Here is a 22,807-nt window from a genome sequence, read left to right on the forward strand (position 1 = left end):
CTCAGGGATGTCTTGCAGGAAGTGAGCCTTGCCAGCTAAAGCAGGGAACTGGCTAAGACAGCTGCACCCTGGTCTGACCATCAGAAAGCAAGGGACCCGAGAACTCAAAAGGCGAGGCTCACTGAGCCATTTATCCCTCCGCCCTTCAATTAACCCCTCATGTGTTTATCAGCCAGGTTGTCACAATAAACTACCTCAGGGTGGTAGAACCAACATTTGTTGAACACCTACTATTGCTAGCAGTCTGTGCATAAAAAGGGGCTTCACAAAGTTTATGGGGAAATTGCATTATCTATTTATTCCATTTGTCCACGAACTTTTTGAAGCCCCCTCCGATTGCCCCAATCAGTTCTCGTAGATGCCGCGGCAGATCAGGGCAAAGATGAAGAAATTGAGGTCCGAGAGTGTTTAGAGTACTTGCTCAAGATGGTGCTGCTGGCAAGCATCCGAGCCAGAATTGAAAGCCCAGCCTGGTTTCCCCAAAGCCTGATTTTCCCCCCACTGCACCAGACAGCACATCAGGGGCTTCAGTAGCCATGCATGTCCATAATAAAATATAATTTTGTACAGAGCCTAAAATTTTATCATTCTCCTACTAAGCTGAAAGGTGCTTACTGCTTCAAATTTTGTTGAGACTCTTGAGAAGAAAATTGCCATCTAACATAAGCGAGCCTTTATAAATGGTTTTATAATGTCCAGTTCTCTGCCATAATAATTTAATTCCATGGCCATATGTGTGTCTCTGGTTCCATAGTGCAGAGAAGCGACGTGAGTGCAGGGAGGCCGGTTGCGTGTGCCCTGGGTGAGGGAGTTCAGTCATTGAAGCTGTGGCTCCCCAGCGCTCTGCCCAGGGCAACTTCCAGGCCTGGATCTATCCTGTCAGTGGGGCCTAAATCAGGAGGGATTTAGACACCACTAGTCAAGGAAGCGGGGTGGGGGAGAGCCTGGCACCAGTGTATCCCAGCCACAAGGGACTCCTTCATTAAAGACAGTGACATTTCCTCACCACAGAAGCAGGCTGGAAGCTGTGATGGCCGGAGAAGTACAGACATTGCAGCTTCCACACCGATTCCTATGCGAGAGGAACTGGTGGTTCCAGGGCAGATAAGAATGACTTTACAAGATGAAAGTGATCAGTGAGGGCACGCAGATCTGGAGGGGAGCGGAGTTGGCATTTTTTGGCCCTGCAAATAGCTGCCCATCTGCTCTCTGTCAGAATATGTTAGGAGTGCATCTGGATTGCTGCCCCTGAGTCTCAGCTCCAGGCTGGTCATGTGGTTGTCTCCACGACAACTCTAGGAGCGGTGTAAACTGCTGCGCTTTGAGCCAGATGCTGCTCTGCACATGTGGTCTAATTAGATGGTGTTCCCTGCCTCCCTCCACCCTCCCAGTGTGCGCTTGCATGCACGCTCTCGCTGTACTTGTACACAGCCGCGAGTGCGCACACGCGCACACACATACCATTCTCTCTCTAACCCTCCATCCCCTGTCAGTCTGTCTTGATCTCAACCCCATGTTGAGATGTTCCTGGTTTCTGATCTGCAGTAGAATCATTCATTCAGTGAACATCTATCTGCTCTGGCCCAGGCAGGCACTGTGCTAGGAGCAAGTAAACACCGAGAACCCACCTCTAGAGAAGAACCTGACAGGGAACCAGGCGGTGCAGGACCGAGACCTCGAGGCCCCTATCCTACAAGGAGTTCTGCTCCACAGGGACTGGGAAGGTGGGGCGCTGTCAGTGCCATGGGAGCAGATGGGATGATGGCAGAAAATGTTCTTCCCAGGCCCATGGAAAGCAGAGGTGGGAGCTATCCCAACCCAAGGCCTGTGGGAGTTTCCCAGGACGCTTGACCCTAAATTAAACGTTGAAGGGCAAAGGGGTTTCCCCCACCTGAGAAAGGAGGTGGGAGGGAGGGTTTCCTGGATGAGGGCACTGCCCACGCAAAGGCCTTCCAGTGCAGATGTCCCTGTTAAGGAAACACAGAGGAGGGGGTGTGCTGTGTTTGGCAAGATGGGCCTGGCTCACTGGAGATCCCCTTGCAGAGGGGTCTTGGGGAGGAGACGAACCAGTCAGGGTGCGATGTAGCAACAATGAAAAATACAACTTTCTTCTAGTTCCTAAATGCTTCCTCTCTGGCCCCACTATCATGATACGAATTCTACCTTGCAAGTCTGGCTAGACCAGAGGATGTACTCTGGTACAGATAGGAACTGGAAACACAGGGAATCCAGGGCGGATGAGCCCTGCAGGACCAGTGGTGTGAGTGGCGATACTGGGAGGGTAGAGGGAGAGTGGGATGGAAAAAGGGAACCAATTACAAGGAACTATATGTGACCTCCTCCCTGGGGTACAGACAACCGAAAGTGGGTGAAGGGAGACGTTGGACAGGACAAGATTTGTCAAAATAACAATTTATAAATTATCAAGGGCTCGTGAGGGAGGGGGGAGCAGGGAGGGAGGGGGAAAATGAGGACCTAATGCCAGGGGCTTAAGTGGAGAAGAAATATTTTGAGAATGATGAGGGCAATGAATGTACAAATGCGCTTTACACAATTGATGTATGTATGGAATGTGATAAGAGTTGTATGAACCCCTAATAAAATGATTTTTAAAAAAAATAATTTTTTTAAAGAGTTGTATGAGCCCCTAATAAAATGATTTTTTAAATTTTAAAAAACTCCCTTACTAAGGTTCCTGTGAGGATCTGACCTTCAACCACATATTGTTGACCTTACAGCTACTGCCAGCTCCTCTCAGCCCCGAGAGGCTCCATCCCATGGCAGGGGCTCCGCACAAGGCAGCTTTTGTGAGGTTGACATCTTTTCTCCCTGCTCTGCATCTTGGGCTTGTCTCCACCAACCTGACACGTGTCCTGTCCTCATGTCACAGGCTGCTTGAGGTAGCACCCTTTACAGTGTGCTTTGAACTAGAACAACCATTATTTGGAGTGGGAAACTGGTTTGGTGTGCAACATGGTCCCCAATGAGGTCTAGCCCCGAACTAAGCACTTGACATGGACTAACTGGTGATTCCCACACAGCCCTATGAGATAGAAATTACCCGTCTCGTTTTGGGGCTGAGAAATGGCTTCAGGGTTCTGTGTGGTGGCCCCAGGAAGTGGCAGAGCCAGCCTTCCCGCTCCTGTTCTCACAATTGCTCCCAACTTTTGTGGAGGGCTTCGCCACATGACAGTAATCTCTGAGAGAAGAACTCCGTATGTACCATGAGGAATTTCCAGACCGGCGCTTTCCCGTTTTGTTGAAAAAACTGAGGTTTGGTCTGTCTGTCTTCGCACCACACTTGGAGGGTTAGGCATTTTCTCCCGGCAGATTAACTTGTGGGGGTTTTCTCCATTTTATTTCCCTGTTCTTTGCCTTCTGATCCTTGAATCCTGACTTCCCATCGCTGTGGTTAATGTCAGTTCCCTTGTTGATCCCCTTGTCAGGCTGCAGACATTTTCCCCAGGGGCCCGCCAGGCCTTCAAACTCCTGCTCTCTCCAGCGGGTTCTCTGTTGATTCTTCTCGCTTCAGAAACGGAAACGTCTCCCACTCCGTTTGGCACATCCTTTCCCAGAATTTTGGAATGTAACAGACGTCTTAAAATCCAGAATCTGCTCGTCTCTCAGTGGCATCCCTGGCACATACCAACAGGGTGAGCCAGGAGGTCTGTGAGGTGTCCTCCTCAGTGGGCCTCCCGTTTGGCGTCCACACCTGGAAGAGCACTGTCCCCTAGCTGTGGCCCTGGCAGAGTCACCACCTCTCTTCCATGAGCTCACAGTTTAAGTAGCCACTGCTCTGTGCACCCACGTGGCAGGCCGCCCTCGAGTCCCTACAGCAGAGATGAGCCGTACTTTCCCCATTTTGTGATGAAAAAGCAGAGCTTCCAAGAATTCAGCCGGCTTCTGCCAGCATCTGGAGGAGCCAGAACTCCCTCTGATGTCCCATTCTCTTCATCACCGTGCCCGTCCATCTCTGGGAATCACTACTGGAGCGGGCCCAGGGGGCAGCTGGCAAGGCAACTACTATCTTGTGACTCTCACAGTCAGAGAGAAAGAATACCGGATGACATGCGCTTCCCCTACCAAACAGGCGTGGCCTCAGACTCTGGCTCTGTCATTGGCCTTAGACAAGTGACTTCACCTTTCTGAGCCTTAGTCTCTGTATCTGTAAAATGGAGATCATGACACTCGCTGATGACCAAGTGAGATAATACATGTCAGCACCCCCTCCACCCCACCCCACCCCCCAAGCAGGTGCTCAGTGCGAGTTAGCTATTTTATCAGGCACCTGCCTGCCTTTCAGAGAGGACTCCTAGCTACATTTCGTACTGGGAGAAAATCTGAAGCTAGTATGCATGAGGACCGGCTTCATTTTGTCGGCTCTGCTTCACAGCCTCCCATCGCATCTGCCATTCTCTCGCTAATCAGAATTTCCTGACTTCTCCCTGTTTGTCTCGGTTAATGCAGAAGGAAGGGGCTGCTGACACAGAGGAGCCCAGGCGTGGGCCGAGGAGCCTGTGATTTGAATGTCTTTACTGTAATCTAGCAAGTGTGTGTGGGGGCTTTTGTCAATACCGCAGCAGCGGGCCAGGCTGGGCAAATACTATCAGCCGGCTGTCACTGCCCCCTGCAAATCATCAGAGCAGCACTTGTTGGATGGACACCCACATTTTCCCAAACTCAAATCATCCTGATGGTGAGCCAGCTTCACAATGAGACATTGATTCTTTGTTTAGGGCTTGTTATACTGACAGAGGCCCGTGCTCGGAGTCTGTCCCTGACGTGCCTGGCAGCCACCCACATGGTTCAGAGGCTGTCCCAGTCCTGCCACCGAGCCCTGTCAGACCCATTGGCCTGTGGCTGTGCAGCAGTCACCCTTCCCAGGGCCACCCTGGTGCTTCGAGGATTGCTGGCCCGCCCATGGGTGTCATGTTGGGCCTCTAGGACTGGGGGATGAGCACGTTCAGATGCAGGTGTCATCAAGACCTTTGAACTTTGGGGCCTTGGGGAAAACCCCTAACTCATGTGGGCATCTTTTCCTCCTCCATAGAATGGAGATAATTTATGCCTGCGTTCCAATCCTACTGCGGATCCAGAATAAGTGCTCGTTGGCATTGGCTTTCTTCACCTAATCTACATCTGACTCAGCAGGAGTCCTTGTTCCCGGATTCTACCACCCAGCCAACTCTCGCTCTCCTCCCTGCCTTCCCGGAGAGAAGTATTTGGCATTCTCTAGGCCAGGTACCATGCTAAGCCTTTTCTGTGCTGCCTGGGAAGTCACCCTGCTCCCTTGGCAGTCAGCGCAGCTGACACTGTGAGGAAAAGCCCTTCGGAGCAGGACACCTGAGTCCTCCCTGCTCTGGGGGTCTCTTCTTTGATCCCTTTGTGCTTAACCAAAGTCAACATCCACCCACATGCTCTGGCTGCTCAGAGAAGGGTATAGAAGCACCCACCAGACTTCAGTCAAGGCTCTTAGCTGCACTGCACTCTGGCCAATGTCTGGGGGGCTATTAACAATTTGGAGGTGCAGGGTCACCGTGAGTCAGAATCGACTCGATAGCAATGAATGAGTGAGACAAAATGCAACCTGGATGGGATTGCTGATGAGCAATAAGGTCAGATTCCTCAACTTTATTCTACTTCTTTGATCTTAAGTTCTCAATATGTTTGTTTGTGTTGTTGTTGTTGTTAGGTGTCATCAAGCCAGTTATGACCCTTATCGACCCCACGCACAACAGAATGAAGTACTGCCCGGTCCTGCACCATCCTTACAATTGTTCTTATGCCTGAGCCCCCTGTTGCAGCCACAGTGTCCACCATCTCATCAGGGGCCTTCCTCTTTTTCACTGCCCCTCACCTTTACAAAGCACGACGTCCTTCTCCAGGGACTAGGCTCTCCTGATAATATGCCAAAGTATGTAAGACATGTATAAGCATGCATATATATATATGCACACACACACACACTTATATACATATATATATGCACAGCACAATATACACTAGTTCAGAATTTCAGTGCATTCATTTACATTATACATTTTTCAGGGTGTCATACCATTCTCACTATCTGTTTCCAAATTATTCTACCACCATTAAGATACACTCACCTCTAAGATTCCTATCTATCATTTTAAGTTGCTCTTGTCATTCATAATTCATTCAAACAGCACAATTCTCAAGGCACACATAATCTTAAATCTTAACTAAATCAGTAGACTGACGTAGCGACTGCTAATCACCTGCACATGCACTAATGGCTCACAGTCTTGGCTATATCAGGGTCAGCTCAGGAGCTTTCTGAACTGTGCCCTGGCTTTGGGGTTGGGTCATCAAGTGCTCCTGATGATTCTAGTGCACAGCCATGTTGAGAACTACTGAACTACACCATCTCCTTCATATCGTTTGATCCTTTCATGGGGCTGGTAGGTCACGTGAGTGAGGATGGAAAGGGACAACAACATACCAAGGTGACAAATAGGGCATCAGGAGCTAGATACATGTCCCACTCCCCCACCCTCCTTTTCCTGGAGTAACTGCTAATGCCTACTGCACCCAGCCACTGGTCAGCTGCCTAAGACACAAGAGAGAATGTATAAGGGCTTTCCCTCCAGGAACTTGCCATGTGGTGATGTGTAGACATGGAGGAGGAATGATACCTAGGGGTCTGAAGTAACATTCTCACCAAGAGGTCGCAGGAAGGAGGAAACCAGGGGAGTGAACGTGCGTAAATGGGCTGTGGTGGACGATACAGACTCTGGAGGAGGAGGAGGTGAGTGTTTAGAAGAGCAAGAAAAGCCAGAAGAAGGTCATGAAGAGCCTTGAGAGTCATGCTCACGAAGTTAGAAATTCCACTTCCATCCATCCATGGACTTTTGTCCTAAAGTTGTTCTTCCCAGCTAAGCCAATGTGGCCAACACTTAACGGCCAGCCACAGCGGCTCGCCAGCTGTTACCTGTAAACACTGTCAGCTGACACCAAGCTCTCAAGAAGCAATGAAGGCAACACACGAAATGGGAGAAAATCTTTGTAAATCATGAATCTAGAATATCCAGAATGCCTACAACTTCAAAAAATAAAGCCCCAATTTTAAAATGAGCCAAGAAAAACATAAATGAATGAATGAATGAATAATTGAGTAAATAAAGCCAAGGACTTGAATCTGTATTCCTCCAAAGGAGATATACAAATGTCCAACAAGCCTGTAAACAGATGTTCGAAGTCATAGAGAAATTTAAATCAAGAGCCCAGTGAGATATCACTTCATCCCTACAGTTTTTGTCAGGTGCACTCAAGTTGGTTCCAGCCCATAGCACATTGCAGCAGAGCCAAACACTGCCCGTCCTGCGCCATCCTCACGATCGTTGTTATGAAAGCCCAGTTAGCAGCACGATGTCAATCCATCTCTTTTTGATTTCCCTCTTTTCACTGATCTACGTAACCACGCATGATGTCTTTCTCTAGACAGGGGCCATCCTACTAGCATGTCCAGAGTATAGGGGCAGGAGCTCACCGTTCTCACTTCGAAGAGGCGTTCTGCCTGTCCTCCTCCTCCTGAGACAGACTTCTTCTGGCAGCCCCGTTCTTCAGAGGCAGCAGCTCTCCTTCATTCTTTCTTATTTATCCAGCTCTGCACGCTTCTGGGGCAATTGAAAATGCCGTGGCTTAGGATAGATGCACCTTCGTCTTCAAAGTGACCTTGTGGCTTTAAAAAGAGGTCTTTTGCAGCAGATTTCTGTAGTGCGGTGCATTTGATCCCTTGACTGTTGCTTCATGAGTGTTGATTGTGGATCCACGTAGAATGAACTCCTTAATGGACTCGATCTTTTTTCTATTTATCATGAAGTTCTTTATTGCCCCATGGTGAGGATTTTTTTTTTTAATTTAAAAAATCATTTTATTGGGGGCTTTTACAGTTCTTATAACAATCCAAAAATCAATTATATCAAGCATATTTGTACATATGTTGCCATCATTATTAGACATTGACTTTCTATTCGAGCCCTTGGTATCAACTCCTCTTTTTCTCCCTCCCTTACCCCTCCCACCCTGGTGACCCCTTGATAAATTATAAATTATTATTCTTTTCATATCTTACACCAACCACTGTCTCCCTTCTCCCACGGTTTCTGTTGTTGCTTTCATTATGTTGAGGTGTAATCCATACTTTGATTTTCATCAGTACGTGCATCAAATTCTCTTTGCTTTCAGCATATCAAAGATTGTTCATGATGTCCTCTCCAAATCTAATAGCAAATCCTCCCTATAGTCGAGCTTCCTGGATTACTTACTCAGCATCCAGCTTGAGTAAGGATGGTGAAAGACTGAGATGTGGATGCTCACCTTTCCTGACTTCACACCACACAGCATCCCTCACTCTGTTCGCTGCCCAGGTTCTGCAGGAGTGCAATGGAATGCTCTGGAATTTGTATTCATCACAAGGTTATTCGGGATTTTTAATGATCCACACAGTCAAGTGGATTTTGCATAGTGGTTAAAATACAAGTAAACATCTTTCTGGAAGTCTCTGCTTTTAGCCAAGATACAGTTGACCTCAGCAATGAGGTATCACTTGGTCCACGTCCTCCTGAATCCGTCTTCCTCTGAATCCGGCTTGAATTTCTGGGCATTCTCTTTTGATGTACAGCAATCATTTAAAAATTATTTCCAGCCAAATTTTACTTGTTGTGTGATGATCATGATAATATTCAATCATTTACACATTCTGTTATATCACTTTTGGTTGGAATGGGCACAAATATGGATCTCTTCCAGTCAGTTGGCCAGGTAGCTGTCTTCCAAATGTCTTGGCATAGATAACAGACCACTTCTTACTAGGATGGCGACAATAAAAACTAAAAAACTAAAGAAAATTACAAGCATTGGCAAGAATGTGGGTAAACTAAAAGCCTTGTATATATATCACTGGTGGGAATCTTAAAATGATATAACCACTGGAAAGCTATTTGGAAGTTCCTTGAAAAATTAAATCTACTGTTACCATGTAACTAAGCAATTCCACTCCTAGGTACATACCCCAAAGACTTGAAAGCAAGAATGTAAATAGGAACCTGTGTACCAGCATTATTCATAGCACCTTAAAAAAGTACCAACAAATGATTGGATAAACAAAATGTAGCATATGCGTACAGTGGAATACTAGGCAGCCATAAAGAGGAAGTTTTGACATATAGTACAACATGGATGAACTTGAAAACTTTATGCTGAATGAAATAAACCAGACCCCAAAGGACAGATACATCATTCCAGTTATGAGATATCCAGAATAGGCAAGTTTTTAGAGACAGTAAATGAATTAGGTGTTTTAAAAAAAAGAATTAGGTTGAGAAGACTGGAGAGTTACCACTTAACAGGGCCTGGCTCACAGTGTTGCTCATGGGTGAGGGATGCTGATGAGCCCAGTATTGCCGCAGATGGACAGCTCTCTCTCAGATATAGATTCTGAAGTGCTGGAAATGCATAGTGGGGATGGCTGCACAGTGTGGTGAGTGTAAGTAATGCCACTGAATTGTATACTGAAATTTTGTAAAATGGACATTTTTATGTTATACATATTTTAGAGCATAGAAATGTGAGACCTGGGCCAGTCTCACAAGCATGTGACTTGCGCAGGGGCACCGGATCTCACGCTCAGATGGGCCCCCACTTGGTGGAACGTTTGGCTGTCACTGTCTTGAGGTTTTCTGTGGTTTTCGTCTTTTGAGTATATGTATTGTATATGACGTCCATTAGAACTGTGGGGAGTGCACATGCAGAGAGGAGATGTGCACCAGACACAGGCCGTCCGTGGCTCCTGCTGCCACACTTGCATGTAACTTTGCAAACCCCATGAGCACAATTCTGGTAGACCCACAACGTGTAGGAGTTCAGCGAGACTCAAACTGAGTGCACAGTGAACGTGTCAGTGCTCTTGACTAAAGGAGTGGGGGCACTGACAGCCCCAAGAGGACAGTCTTTTCACTAGAACCAGGCAGAACTTGTGTCAGACGCAGAAGGAAGGCAGGGCCGAGGAACCCGGTGGTGCTCTTTCTGCTCTGTCTCCCCTGTATGGACAGTTCTCCTCTGAAGTGCATGGAGTGCCAGGACTTGGAAGGCACTTGGGGAGTTTGGTTTTATTAGCCACCCACTCATCCTGGAAAGGTAAAGACAATTCATAGTTCTTGTTTGTTCCTCCTCAGTAAGCCAAAAGGCAGAAGGTATTGGTTGATTGTGCTTAAATCACAAAGTTAGTTTGGTGCAGCTTTCCCACTGTGTGGGGGAAAATACAAGGGGGACTTTAAAGAGTTTATGGAAAAATTCCATCTTGTATTTCTATTTTTTCATGAATGTTTTTGAAGCCCCCTTATACATGTGCATGTAGAGTAAGGTGACCAGACGTCCCGCTTTTGGCAGGACAGTCCCAATTTTTAACAAATTTTCCCGTGTCCCACAGTGTTTTAAAAAAGTCCCAATTTTTGGAAAGAATGCACCACAAGCTAGGGTATACGGTTTTCGGCTGCCATGTGGCTATTTCGCCAGGATATGAGTTTTATCAATGGTGTCCCGCTTTACCAATGTTCAAATCTGGTCACCTAAATGTAGAGGCTACAACATATAATTCCACAGACTAGATAAGTGCTCCTATATTTGCACTTAAAACTGGCGTTAAACAGTATAGAGTTGAAATGTAAAATTCATACTAATAAAATATTTTCTTCTTAGAATTAATTTACATTTTTTTAAAGACGAGTCTAGAAAGAGAACATTAAAAAAGCATAAAGCCTTCTATTTTAGTATGGCCATTTTATTCTTTAATAATATTTTTTTCTGCATTTTAAAAGTTAAAGCTTCAGAGTATAAATTTTGTTTAAGGTTTAAAGATTACCACAAGGCAATAATGCCAAGGGTTTATGCAGCTTCCCTGCTTCCCTATATTCTGGATTCCACGAGAATATGAAATTCTGTTCTGCCTTTTCTCCTGTTTGACTAGGGTTCTTCTCTAGTCTTTGATCAAAGTAATGGTATCTGGGCACCATCTAGTTCTTCTGGTCTCTTAGCAAAGAAAGCAACTGTTCATTGAGGCAATTAGCCACAAGTGCATTTCTTCCTCCTCTTCCTGACTCTCCTTCCTCTATTGCTCCACGCAAATAGAGACCAATCATTGAACACTGAATGGCCACTTGCAAGCTTTTAAGCCCACCAGCACTATGCAATGAACTAGGAAACAGAAGAGAAGCACCATCCGGGATGTTAGATTAGTTAGTGGGATGTTCCTTTGAAAACAAGACACCAAGATCCACCCATGAGGTGTTTGCTTGTACAGAAATAACCTCAGCAACTGCTCTTTCCTGGTTTTTACTGCTGCTACTGCTGTGTAAATGTATCCATCACACAGCTTCTGCCGATTCAACTTTTTACACACATGCAACAATTTTACAGGTGTAAAGCAATTAACGTTAATCAGCTGTGTTTTCTTGGTTTATAAATAAGGGATTTCCACAGTCCTTCTGCAACAGGCCTAGCAATTATGCAGCCAGCCCTGCTAAGACCCAACCTCTCCCCTCAAGGAAAATGGTTATTTGTTGAAAAGCTACCGTGGGCCAGGAATACGAAGGCTGCCCTGCTTGTACTCAGTTTAATTGTGAGGTCGGCTGGCATATGTAATTGTCACAATAAGGAAGACAAGCGAAAGCACCCACGATCCCATAGCTCACATGTATTGGTCCAGGTCTTACTGACTCCACGGCGTGTTCCCTTTCCACTGTGTGCCCTGACCTTAAACGCGTATTATTATTATTTAATTATGTTTTTCAAACTAGCCATTACTCAAAATGAAAGCAGTTCTCTGGTGTGCCACTTGTCCCTCTATTTGCTTCCAAAACTAGACTGGACACCTTGGAACGAACTATATTTTCTTTTAAATTGTTTCTTCTGTAAAGTAAATAAAAGGAGGGCTACAGCCCAGCTTCCACAACTACCCTGTTTCCCTGAAAATAAGACAGTGTCTTATATTAATTTTTGCCACCAAAGATGCACTAGGTCTTATTTTCAGGGAATATCTTATTTTTCCATGAAGAAGAATACAGTACACATATATTGTTTATTGTTTTATTAAACGAGACCTTGCACTTCCTGTCTGCTCCAGCTGCGCTCTGGCCAACAGTGAGCTGCGCGGCAGCACCCACTGCTACGATCCAGAGCTATGATAACCTCGGGGCCTTATTTGGGGGAGGTCTTATTTTCGGGGGGGATGCCTTATATTTCAGTGAGAGGCAAAACTGTAAGTAGGTCTTATTTTCGGGGGATGTCTTACTTTAGGGGAAACACCGTACCAACATTCAGCCAGTCTTGTACCAGCTCTGCCTTTATCCACCCCCTACCCCTAGTTCAGTCATCAGAGCCACTTTTAAACTCAGCTCCCTGCCATCAAGTCTATTTGGAATCCTAGCAACCTGATCGGACAGAGTAGCCCCGCCATGGTGGGTTTCCTCCACTGTAAACTTTATACTGAAGTAGAAAGCCTCATCTTTCTCCCTCGGAGTGACCGGTGGTATTGAACTGCTGGCCTTGTGTTTAGCTGCCAATACATAACCAACTATATACCACTAGGATTTGTATTTTACTCACCTTACTATTTCCTCAACACAGAGCCAGGCACATAGTAAGTTTGGATGGATGTTAATCTTACCAAATGACCACTTTTTTACATTTTAAGCAAGATCTTTCAATAATGACCTTTTTCCCCCCATTGAAGACCTCAGAGTTAATATGCACAGAAATTTCTAGTAAAGACCAAATGAGTAGCAGAAAAGGAGAATGTTAATTCTTTCTGTGTGGGTCAGCAGAACAAGTAAGTTGCCGAAGAATGTGAAGGGAGTTTTATTTTTATACACATACCCACAATGCTGTGGAGAAAACCATTTATTTCTGGAAGTATCAGGAACCTTTGGCATCACCAGCTTCACCTGTTAACAGATATTCCACTCATTAGTGATGGAGCTGCAATTGAATCCCTATGTCAAAAAGGGAATCCAAGAGGAGAATGTCTGTATAGCAGTGTCTTCGAGATGGTTAAGCAGCTGTGTTGTACTGTCCTTCCGGTCAGAGCTAGAAAACTCTACTAATATGACCGAAGCTTGAATGCTCACAGCCTGGCTTCCCGGAATTAATGTCGCTGTCAGCCAGTAGCCCCAGCACCTAGAGTGTCACCCAAGAAGACAAAAGGTTTAATCAGCCTAACAAGGGACCTAACTCTGCACTTCTTACAAAGGAGGGAATTAACGAGACACCTGGTCTTACTTCACTGCAAAGTGGAATGGGGGCAGCCACCTCAACTGTGCGAGGTGAGACAGATAAGCTGGTGTAAAGGGTTCAATGTCCTTGGAGCCCTGAGGGTGTAGTGGTTACTCCCTTGTTGGGTTGCAATCCACATGGTCGGCAGTTTGAAACCACCAACAGCTCCGTGGGAGGAAGACTGGACTTTCTACTCCCATACACAGTTACAGTCTCAGAAGCCCCCAGGGGGTCGCTCTGAGTCCGCAGTGACTTGATGGCAGTGAGCACCCTCAGGTGGGGCCCCTCGAACAAGCGCCTGCATGAGGGCTGGCTGGCTCCCTGGCACTGTTTTGTTTGGAACTGTCTTGGAGAAGCTAAGGCGTCCACGGCTTTCCAGAGAACTCTGGTTCTTCCACAGATGCCCAAGGGCAAGCCAAAGGGAGGTGTCAGAGAAACGCTGGGTCAGCCGTAGACCATGTGTGTGTGGGCGGCGGCGAGAGACGGGCTTTGAGGCCAAGCTCTGCAGCTGGCCACTCATGTATCCTGGGCCAGAGGACCTTACCTCAGCTCTGTGAGATTCGAGTTAATTCCTACTGCGATACGGTTGCCAAACTGATTAAAGAAGAAAAAGAAGAACGGTAACGTGGCTAGACCAAGGCTTGCATGCTCAGTTTGGTGAGCTATGACTGTTGACATTTTCTTAGAAGGGAAGTTTGCTTGTTGCCATGAGCTCTGGGTGACGGTGTCCCTGCCTTCCCACAGGAGTAGGGCAAGACAATTGGGCTCGGAACAGGTGGAATGCCCTTGCCCAGCTCCTGGTGCCACCGTGGGTTAAGTGTCGGGTGGCTATCGCCAACCACAAGGTCCAATCGGCGTGCTCCCAGGGAGAAAGATGAGCCTGCCCGCTTCGTTAAGGATGGACAGCCCTGGAAACCCTCTGTGGAGCAGTTCTGCACTTTGTCTGATCGGGGCACTCACGGTTCCCTCAGAATCAGCTCGACAGCACTGGGCTTTCACTCCTGTTCACCCCTCCGAGCTCATCTGAAAGGCACCGATTTCTCATCCCCTGGGAGGATTAGCCACTTCTGCCTCCTGTGGACACACACGCACACACACTCACCTACAATCGCCCTGTGCCAATTGCACTATACCAGACGGCCGTATTTATTTCTACCTTCTGCTGCTATTCTTCAAATTCTGCCCAGAAACTGTCCCCACCCCCAACGATGCCATGTTGCTCCTGAATCTTTGCTGTCTGTGTCCAGGACCCTTTCATTTTTGTCCATTTTTTTATGGCACAGACATCAGATCCAGTGGGGGTGTCACATCCAGTGAGCAGACAACAGGCCCAAAGTGTGGTGTTTCCCTAAAGCTGAGCTGCTTCCTGGCCCCCACAGCTAAATCCTGCCTCGGGCTACCCCTTCCACGCAGTGTGGTTGCAAACGCTCTTGATTTTATTGGTCCCTCTGCAGACCTCTTCCTGGCACTGCTGGGCCAACGCTCCAGGTCCGGCTGCTAACAACTCCAATGAGCATTTCCTCTGAACAGCAGTAACCTCTCTGGACACAAGTGTCACTCACCGGCATCATGCTCAGAAACCCAGTTAGAGTCAGTCCGAGCAGTGTCCCAGCCACACTGAGACCGCAGGATTCTGGGCTCAGGCACCAGGGTTGGGTTCATGCTGTGGTTCTTTACCAGCATCCCTGAGCTTCTCGATGGGTGCCGGGGTCTCACTGTCCCCAAGGCCAGTAGAGGCACCCAACAAGACCTCTGCCCCCTGGGAGCTCCTGGTCACAGTGGACACCAGTAAACATCCACACACACACACACCACCACCACCACCTGCAGTGCTCAGGAGTGCACAAGTCACTGTGAGAACCATAGCCTGACTTTGAGAAGAAGACAGTCCAGGTGGAAGCACAGAGCTTGGAAAAGTAAGGAAGAAGTCAGAAGAAGGTGACCTGAACCACAGAATGCATTCTGGAGCATCTCAAGTGTAGGGGAGCAGAGTGAAAGTGCTCCCCTTTCAAGAAAGGACACGAGGAACAAAAGGTGGGCCCAGCTGGGGAAGAGTTTGTTTGCCCAGCTGGGGAGCCAGGACTATTCCTTCCTCCCCCGCACAGAACCCCAATGTGTGCCGCACAGGCTGCCATGTATACAACGTCGAGCAAAGCAGGGACCGACCGTTGCTACTCACCGGCATACAGGCTCGTGGAAGAAACAAGCAATCCCATAAATCTGAGTGCCAGGGAAGGTCTTGAGTAGGGCACCCCTGATTGCATTTGAGAAATCACTCTGACCAAAAGAATTTCAGTAGGCTGGAAGGAAGGGAGAAAGAGGAGAGGGACTATAGATAGTTAAGCATTCACCATAGCAGGGTAGGCCTGGGAGAGAGAAGGGGACAAACGAGACATTTCACAGCACCAGTCATTCTACTCTGGGTAGCTACAAAATAACAAAACAAAACTCGCTGCCATCGAGTCAGTGACAACTAGTGACGCCCCTGTGGGTTTCTGAGACTGTCACTATTGACGGGAGTAGAAAGCCCAGTCTTTCTCCCAAGGAGCTACTGGCAGTTTCGAACTGCTGACCATGTGGGGCACAGCCCACTGCGTACCCACTACGCCACCAGGAATCCTGTGGGTAGCTATGGATAATGATAAAAATGGGTTGCCATTGAGCTGACACCTTGTGTGTCAGAGCAGGGCTGTGCTCCCTAGAGTTTGCAGTGGCTGGTTTTTCAGCGAGAGATACCCAGGCCTTTCTCCAGATGTGTCTGTGAGTCGACTGGGACGGTCAACCTGTGGCCTAGTAGCTGAGCAGGTTAGCCGTTTGCACCCCAGGAAAGAGAGAACCCAATTTGGGGTACAGTCTAGGTGGGATAATAATGTAGAGTTCGGCCCATTTGAGTTTGGGGTGCCAGGGGCCCCTCACATGAAGATTGGGACGGAAAGGTTTGGATGGAGCTCTAGAAAGATGTCAGAGCTGATGATCCTGAGCAGGAGGCTTCTGTATACATGTGACCTTGTGAGCATGGATGGGATTACCGAGGAGAGGGTGAATTACCCTGCTCTGGTCCTGAGGATGAGAAACAAATGATTTGCATTGGAGCTGGGCTTCTGAGAGTTATTCGTAGCCAAGCTCTCTCTCAAGTGTTCAGCAAGGAAAATACAAAGACTTATCTAAGTAATCCGTGTCATCTAAAGCTTTGTCTCTTTTCTAATAAATAGTATATGCTTTTTTTCCCTCTCTCTCTCTTGTATCATACAGTGCTTCCAACCAAACAGCTTTCCCTTCTTGCTTCCACAGCCAGGAAGCTCAGCGCTAATTTTGTAACTGAATCTTAGAAAACATCCAGATACTTTATTTCCCACATATACCATAAAAATAAATTGAACGTCTTTTTTGTGCATTCCAGGCCTGATTCCCCACCCCCACCCCCTTTGTTTTATGTGCTCGGGTAAGCTTCCTCCAATCCTTATAAAATTTGATGAGGTATTAGTGTATAAAGATAAATCTTCCCTGTACCCTAATCTTGGGAGTCATGTTTGCACCCTTGTAAAACATCTGCCCTGTTGCTAAGTGAACACTGGCTAGATTTCAGCCAGAGACGTTCTCAGGACGTGCAGCTACTGGCCACTAAACTTCTGCACTCAGTAACTCATGTTGGTAAGCAGGATGAAAGTGGAGCTTCAAAACCTGTTCAGTGTTTGCCACCAAGCCTCTGAAAGGGGGGCGGAGGGGGGGGGGCGTACCTTTAACTCAAGGTCTGAAAGCGTGATCTTTCAGAATTGATGCACGGCTGAAATTAAAGATGTGTTTGTGTAGATGAGCACTCCAAGTACCTTCAAAGGAGGATTGAGGTGTTGACTGTACACGGATGGACTTTAAAAACAAACAAACACGTAGGATATCATTCTCTCAACTCAAGCGTGTCGTCTGGCAAAAGCAAACTTCCTTATCAAATGGCATGAGCACAGATTTGGATGATAAACCAGTTTTGTTCCTCGCTGTTCTTTAGCTGAGCAGTTCGTTTTCAGTGGAGTCGTGCTGTTGGTTGAGATGGCGGTGGCATTGGTTCTAGGGCTGGTTCTCCAGCTGGGGCCTGAATGGCTGCAGAGGTTCTGGAGATGAGGTTGGGGGCGGCCGCCAAGCCACAGAGCCCAGGTCCCACCCCACCCTCAGTCAGCACCAACCAGAGCAGCTCTCCTTCTGCACAAAGTTCTAGCTGGATAAAGGGCTCCGCTCCGCTCCGCTCCGAAAAGGGCACGTTTGGGAATGACTGCCTCTTTGATCACTTCAAGACATCTTGCTGCTCGGGTATGGGTGTGCCTCTAGGAAGGGCACGGGGTTAGGAGTCTGGTGTTCAGGTCCCAGCTCTACCTCCTCCTCTCTCTAAGAGCTTCCTCAGCCATAGCATAGAAAGGTGTTGCTAATCCTAGCCACGTTACCAGGTTACTAAGGATTAGGTAAAGCAGCAGATGCACGGTGCTGCCTAGAGGACGGAGCCATTTCAGCCCCTCGTCCCCCTGTCTCCATCTTCCAGGAGGAGCCCATCACCTTCTCTGAGGAAGCCTTCGTGTCCCAGTACCGCTCCGGAGCCATGAGACAGTTCCTGCAGAACGCCACGCAGTTACAGCTCTTCAAGCAGGTGCCCCACCTCCTGCCCTCCCTCCCAGTGACCCGCTGTGGCCTGTGTCTGATTGGATCCCTGGTGGGGCTCTTGGTAGCTGCCCCCACTCTATATCCTAAGACCACAGTGGCCTAGACTGGACGAGGGCTCCAGCCTAAAGAGACTCAGAGTCTGGCAAAGGGGCTGGTCAGCAACCAAGCAGACACACTGTCCAAAAAGTAAATAAGTAAACACAGCCAGGGTTTTAGCAACAGACTTGTTCGTACTTCCTCTTTTGAGAACGCACCATCTCAAAGGACTGTTCTCATCTGGGACCATGCAGGTGGTGGTTCTGTGGTCATACACCCAGATGAATCCATCATGAATCCCCCATCACCACCGCCACCCCCCCGTCCCAGTGCTCTGTACAAACTGTTGTGCTTTGGTTATCTCTCTGTAGTTTATTGATGGCCGATTAGACCTGCTCAATTCTGGTGAAGGTTTCAGTGATGTTTTTGAGGAAGAGATCAACATGGGCGAGTATGCTGGTGAGAAACATCATTTTCCTTCACGGGGCTGGGCCTACGATGGATTAGCATGTGTCTGCCAAAGAATGGAAGTGACTTCCCCTCCCCTTTAGTAGAGGTTAGGGGAAGACGTAAGTGTTTGAGGAATCCTTTTTCAATCTGTGGGAAGTTTCATGGGCTCTCATGAAATCCTCTATCCAGGGCTGACCCACTAGCTAGACGGAGTGCCCAGCCAGATCACCTGGAGGTCACACGAGATCAGGAATTCAGAGACCTTCCTTCAGACCAGAACTCTGCCTCCTGCTCGCTCTGAGACCTTGGCCAAGTCCCCTCACCTCCTTTAGTCGACGTTCTCCTTTCTCCACACCAAGAGCAGTATTACCTCCCAGGGTTCCTGTTACCATACAATTGGAATCCATTCAAAAGGGTTTATGCAGGCTGGTTGTTTTTACGCTGGTCAGTCCCTGGCCGTAGGCTCGGGTTTGGGGATTGTTTCTTTCAATGTGGAAATGGTTGCTGAGAGCCTGGGCTCTCTGTAGACCTCAGGAACTGGAGGAACCACCCTTTCTTTTTTCAGAGGTGGCATCTGAGGTCCAGAGAGGTTCAGTAATCCACCTGCCTCCTGAATGCCAATCTGGCCATTTTTCCAAATCCCACAGCCTCAGTGGTGCTTGCTTTTTTTCTCTTTTTTCTTTCCTCCTCATCACCCAAGAATACTGAGGACCGAGTGAGTCTGGGTCCAGCCCTGAGACCCACAGCCCTGTTAGCCTGCCCAGGGGTGGCTCACAATGCTTTAGAGACCATGGACTTCTCAAGGGGTGTTCCCTGCCCCAGAGTGCTGCTCAGAGGGACGAGGGAATATCTGAACTGGTGGTTTGGTCTACCAAGCAGACCGAGTAGGAAATGATAATTAGGTAAGAGCAGCAGCATTTTCAAGGACCTAGAGGACCAAGGCAAGACGTGGTAAAGCAATCCTAGGCGTTCCTCCTGGTTGGAGCATAAGGTAATACCAGCCCGGGAGGCGGTGGGTGATACCAAGAGAAAACTGAGGAGAGGCAGGGAGCCCTCAGGAGTCTGGCCTTTCCAGGAGTCAGTGAGGAAGAATTTGAATGTTGTAGCCAAGTCAACACCATCAACTCTTTCTTGGTGAAGATGGTTATCTTAGTGGTAGTGACTTGCTGCTGCGTGCTTTGCGGGAAGGGAGGGAGGTGGGGTGGGAAAGGAGACCTTCCATGTAGTTCTTCAGATTTTGAGTTTTCCAAAGCTTGCGTGCTTGAAGGCAACTTGAGAAACTTCTGAGGGAAGTTTCTTTAAATAACAGCTGCTGTGCATTCTCTTCCCACAGGTAGTGACAAACTGTACCACCAATGGCTCGCCACAGTCCGGGTAAGTGCACATCCCATCAGAGCCACCAGGCCTCCTGATTAGCCTCTTGGCAGTCTTTGGCTTCCCCTACCACCCACAAAGCTGTCACTGGGCCCGGAGCACTCCATTCCCTCCCCTGAAGATGTTTTTGTCTTTCGAGCCAGGCCATTCTCATGCCAGTTGGAGACTAGACGGAGCAGACCTTCCAAAGCTGCCCCTTGGTGGGCGTAAAGGAGTCGGGAAGCTTCCTCATCATCAGGAAGCCAGCCAAGGCTTGTTGAATAGGATGTTGTCTTAGAACATTTCTGGGGTCTCCTTCTAGGACTAGTACAATTTGAGTGATTCTAGGTAAACCAAAAAAATGTGTCCCTCTTGCTGCTCTACAGTATTGTTCACAGCAAAGGTTTCTAGGAAGACAGAAAACACATGCCTAAGCAATGCTTTCCATCCCTTCGCTGTTGTTGTAAACAATTTCTTTTTGTGTCAAGAGCCAGGTGCTTAGGGCTTCAGAAGCCAAGAAAGCATTCAAAGCCTCCTTGTCTGTCTTTTCTCTCAGTTGGTTCAGGAGCGCACACTGAAGGCCACCTGCATGCCCAGCACCGTCCAGGGTGTGGGGGATAGGGACGGAAGCAGGAGACAGGCCCCTCCCTGAGGGAGCCCTTGGTCTTGTCAGGGAGGCTGGGATGTAAACAGGCAACTCCAACATAATGGGATAAGTGTTCTCTCCTGCTTGTGTGTCAAGTGCACTGCTGCCAAGGTAGATCCCTTGGAAGTGACTACAGTTAGTTGGGCATAAGCAATTCCATGATGAAAGACCTCTTTTGTTCTTCATATATGGCCAAACACAGCACTTGGCAACTCGCAGACCAGCAATAAGGACTTGTTGATTGATTGATAGATAAAGGGAGTTGTACACTCTAAAGGACCATTTAAATGATTCTGAGTCATTCTGGAAAGCAGTATGGAATCAGTGAGCAGGTGAAAATTTCATCGTGTCCTACCACATCGAATGTTTTTAGGTCAAAATGGAATATTTTTAATCAGAGCTCAAATTTTCAAAGGCAGACAATTTCCAAAAGTTATGCTAAAATTCAAGCCCCCAAATCACAAGACGATAGTTTATTCTCTTATATACCCATCTCCTAATCTATTTTTCACATATGGGTTGGGATTATCTTTCCGAACCTCTACAAATCTCATTATGCAGTACATTTGATTTAAAACCCCCAGGATTATAGACCCCTTCACCTTGCACCCAGGACCCTGTCTGAACTACCTCCATCTGACCTCCGCAACCCCATCTTCTGTGGCCATTCTGAGCCACTTGTGGTTACTTCCAGAATGCACCATGACGCTACCCTTTCCACCCCTTTTTATGTGTTATTTCCTTTCCCTAGAATGTTCTCCCCACCCCCCAACTCCAGCCCTCCACAGGAACCTGCTGCTCTTTCATGATCCAAGTCAAATGTTTCCTCCTCGGGAGCCTTCCCTAACCTTCCCAACAATGCGTTGTGCCTAGGTCTGTGTCTCCACAGCTATCACAACACTTATCACCGTGTGTTGCAATGATTCATTTGGAGCAAGTTCCCCCACCCCATCCACCGGACGGGAGGTCTGTAAAAGGAAATTCCAGGTGTCATTGGGCTCTACATCAGGCTGGGTTGACTAGAGAAACAAATTCAATGACACTCATATATGTAAGAAAGAGCTTTATATCAAGAAGTAATTATACACCAAGAAAACACCCCAGCCCCATCCAACTCAAGTCAATAAGTCCAATACTAGCCTGTAGGTCCCTCTGCAGACTCACACAGTCACAAGCAATGCTGCAGAATGCAGGAATATCCCAGGTTGGTGGGTACAAAGTCGTGTGGATCCAATGGAGGTGGATGCATCACAGGGTACTAGCAGCCACCAGGGTCAGCCAGCCAGGAAAGTGAAGACAGAGAGAGGGGGTTCCCAGGGCTCTCCTTAAGAGAAGGTCATGCCCACAAGGAGGCATCGTCAGACGGTGACCCAATTGACAGATTGAATACCACCCCTACACTTTTATGTGTCTTCAAGTTGACATGAAATTATGTAACCACCCCAGGCTCCATGCCTACAGATCCTATGACAGGTAACCATGCTCACGGGGAGCCTCACACACTGTCAGGAGCAGTGGTTCTCAACCTTCCTAACGCCTCGACCCTTTCATACAGTTCCTCATGTTGTGGTGACTCCCAACCATAACATTATTTTCGTTGCTACTTCATAGCTGTTGTTTTGCTACTGTTATGAATCGGGTGACCCCTGTGAAAGGGTCTTTCAACCCCCAAAGGGGTCACGACCCACAGGTTGAGACCTGCGGGTCTGGAGGAATGGGACTAAAAAATGGATTCATGAACTATGGCCTACATAGTTCATATGTGTTTATTGCCTCGTTCATGTCGTAGAATGCTTCCCTCCTGAAAGTGCGCTGAGAAATATTGAGTCTATTGATTTATGTAGTAAAGCCATAGTTGACAATTATGGCTATCCTTTTCTTTTGTCAAGGCCTAGATATTAAAGAAAGTGACACACCAGAGTGATGTTAAAAAACAACTGCACCCAGAACCCAACACGTGGAAATAACATCAGTGTCCATCCGCTGATGAATGGATAAATAAAAATGTGGTTCATATATACAATGGAATGTTCTTCAGCCAGTAGGAGAAATGAAGTCTTAATTGATGCGTGCTATAGTCTGGAGGAGACCTAAAGACATTCTGTTCTGCAAAATAAGTCAGTGACAAGAGAACAACTACTATATGACCTCACTTACCTAAAAAGACATGGCAAATATAGCAACAACAGTGTTTGTTAATGGTTTTCAAGGGTGAGAAGGAATTAGAAGGATTTACTCTGGTGGAAAAACCTCATTGATTCATAGTAGGGTTGCAAGGCCAGTTACTGTAATTGCTGTCAATAATTGTACACTTACAAAAAAGTTGAATTGGCAAAAGTTGTATGACAACAATGATACACACAAAAGTAGCTTCTGAAGCAA

At 47.5% G+C, this 22,807-nt stretch overlaps 1 protein-coding gene across 5 annotated transcripts in view; it reads left to right on the plus strand.

Annotated features, from left to right (window-relative positions):
- Positions 1–22,807, plus strand: part of DENND1A (DENN domain containing 1A) — a 624,449-nt gene that overhangs the window by 532,042 nt on the left and 69,600 nt on the right. For all 5 annotated transcript variants that reach the window (XM_030885630.2, XM_045290194.1, XM_045290191.1 and 2 more), the window contains 3 exons: positions 17,822–17,926; positions 18,348–18,435; positions 19,760–19,800. In XM_030885630.2, coding sequence (XP_030741490.1) covers positions 17,822–17,926; positions 18,348–18,435; positions 19,760–19,800 — 234 coding nt within the window. The remainder of the gene's footprint in view (positions 1–17,821; positions 17,927–18,347; positions 18,436–19,759; positions 19,801–22,807) is intronic.

Source organism: Echinops telfairi, unplaced genomic scaffold, assembly GCF_000313985.2.
Source record: "Echinops telfairi isolate 266 unplaced genomic scaffold, ASM31398v2 ScPeMD7_32;HRSCAF=126, whole genome shotgun sequence".
Classification (NCBI taxonomy): Eukaryota; Metazoa; Chordata; class Mammalia; order Afrosoricida; family Tenrecidae; genus Echinops; species Echinops telfairi.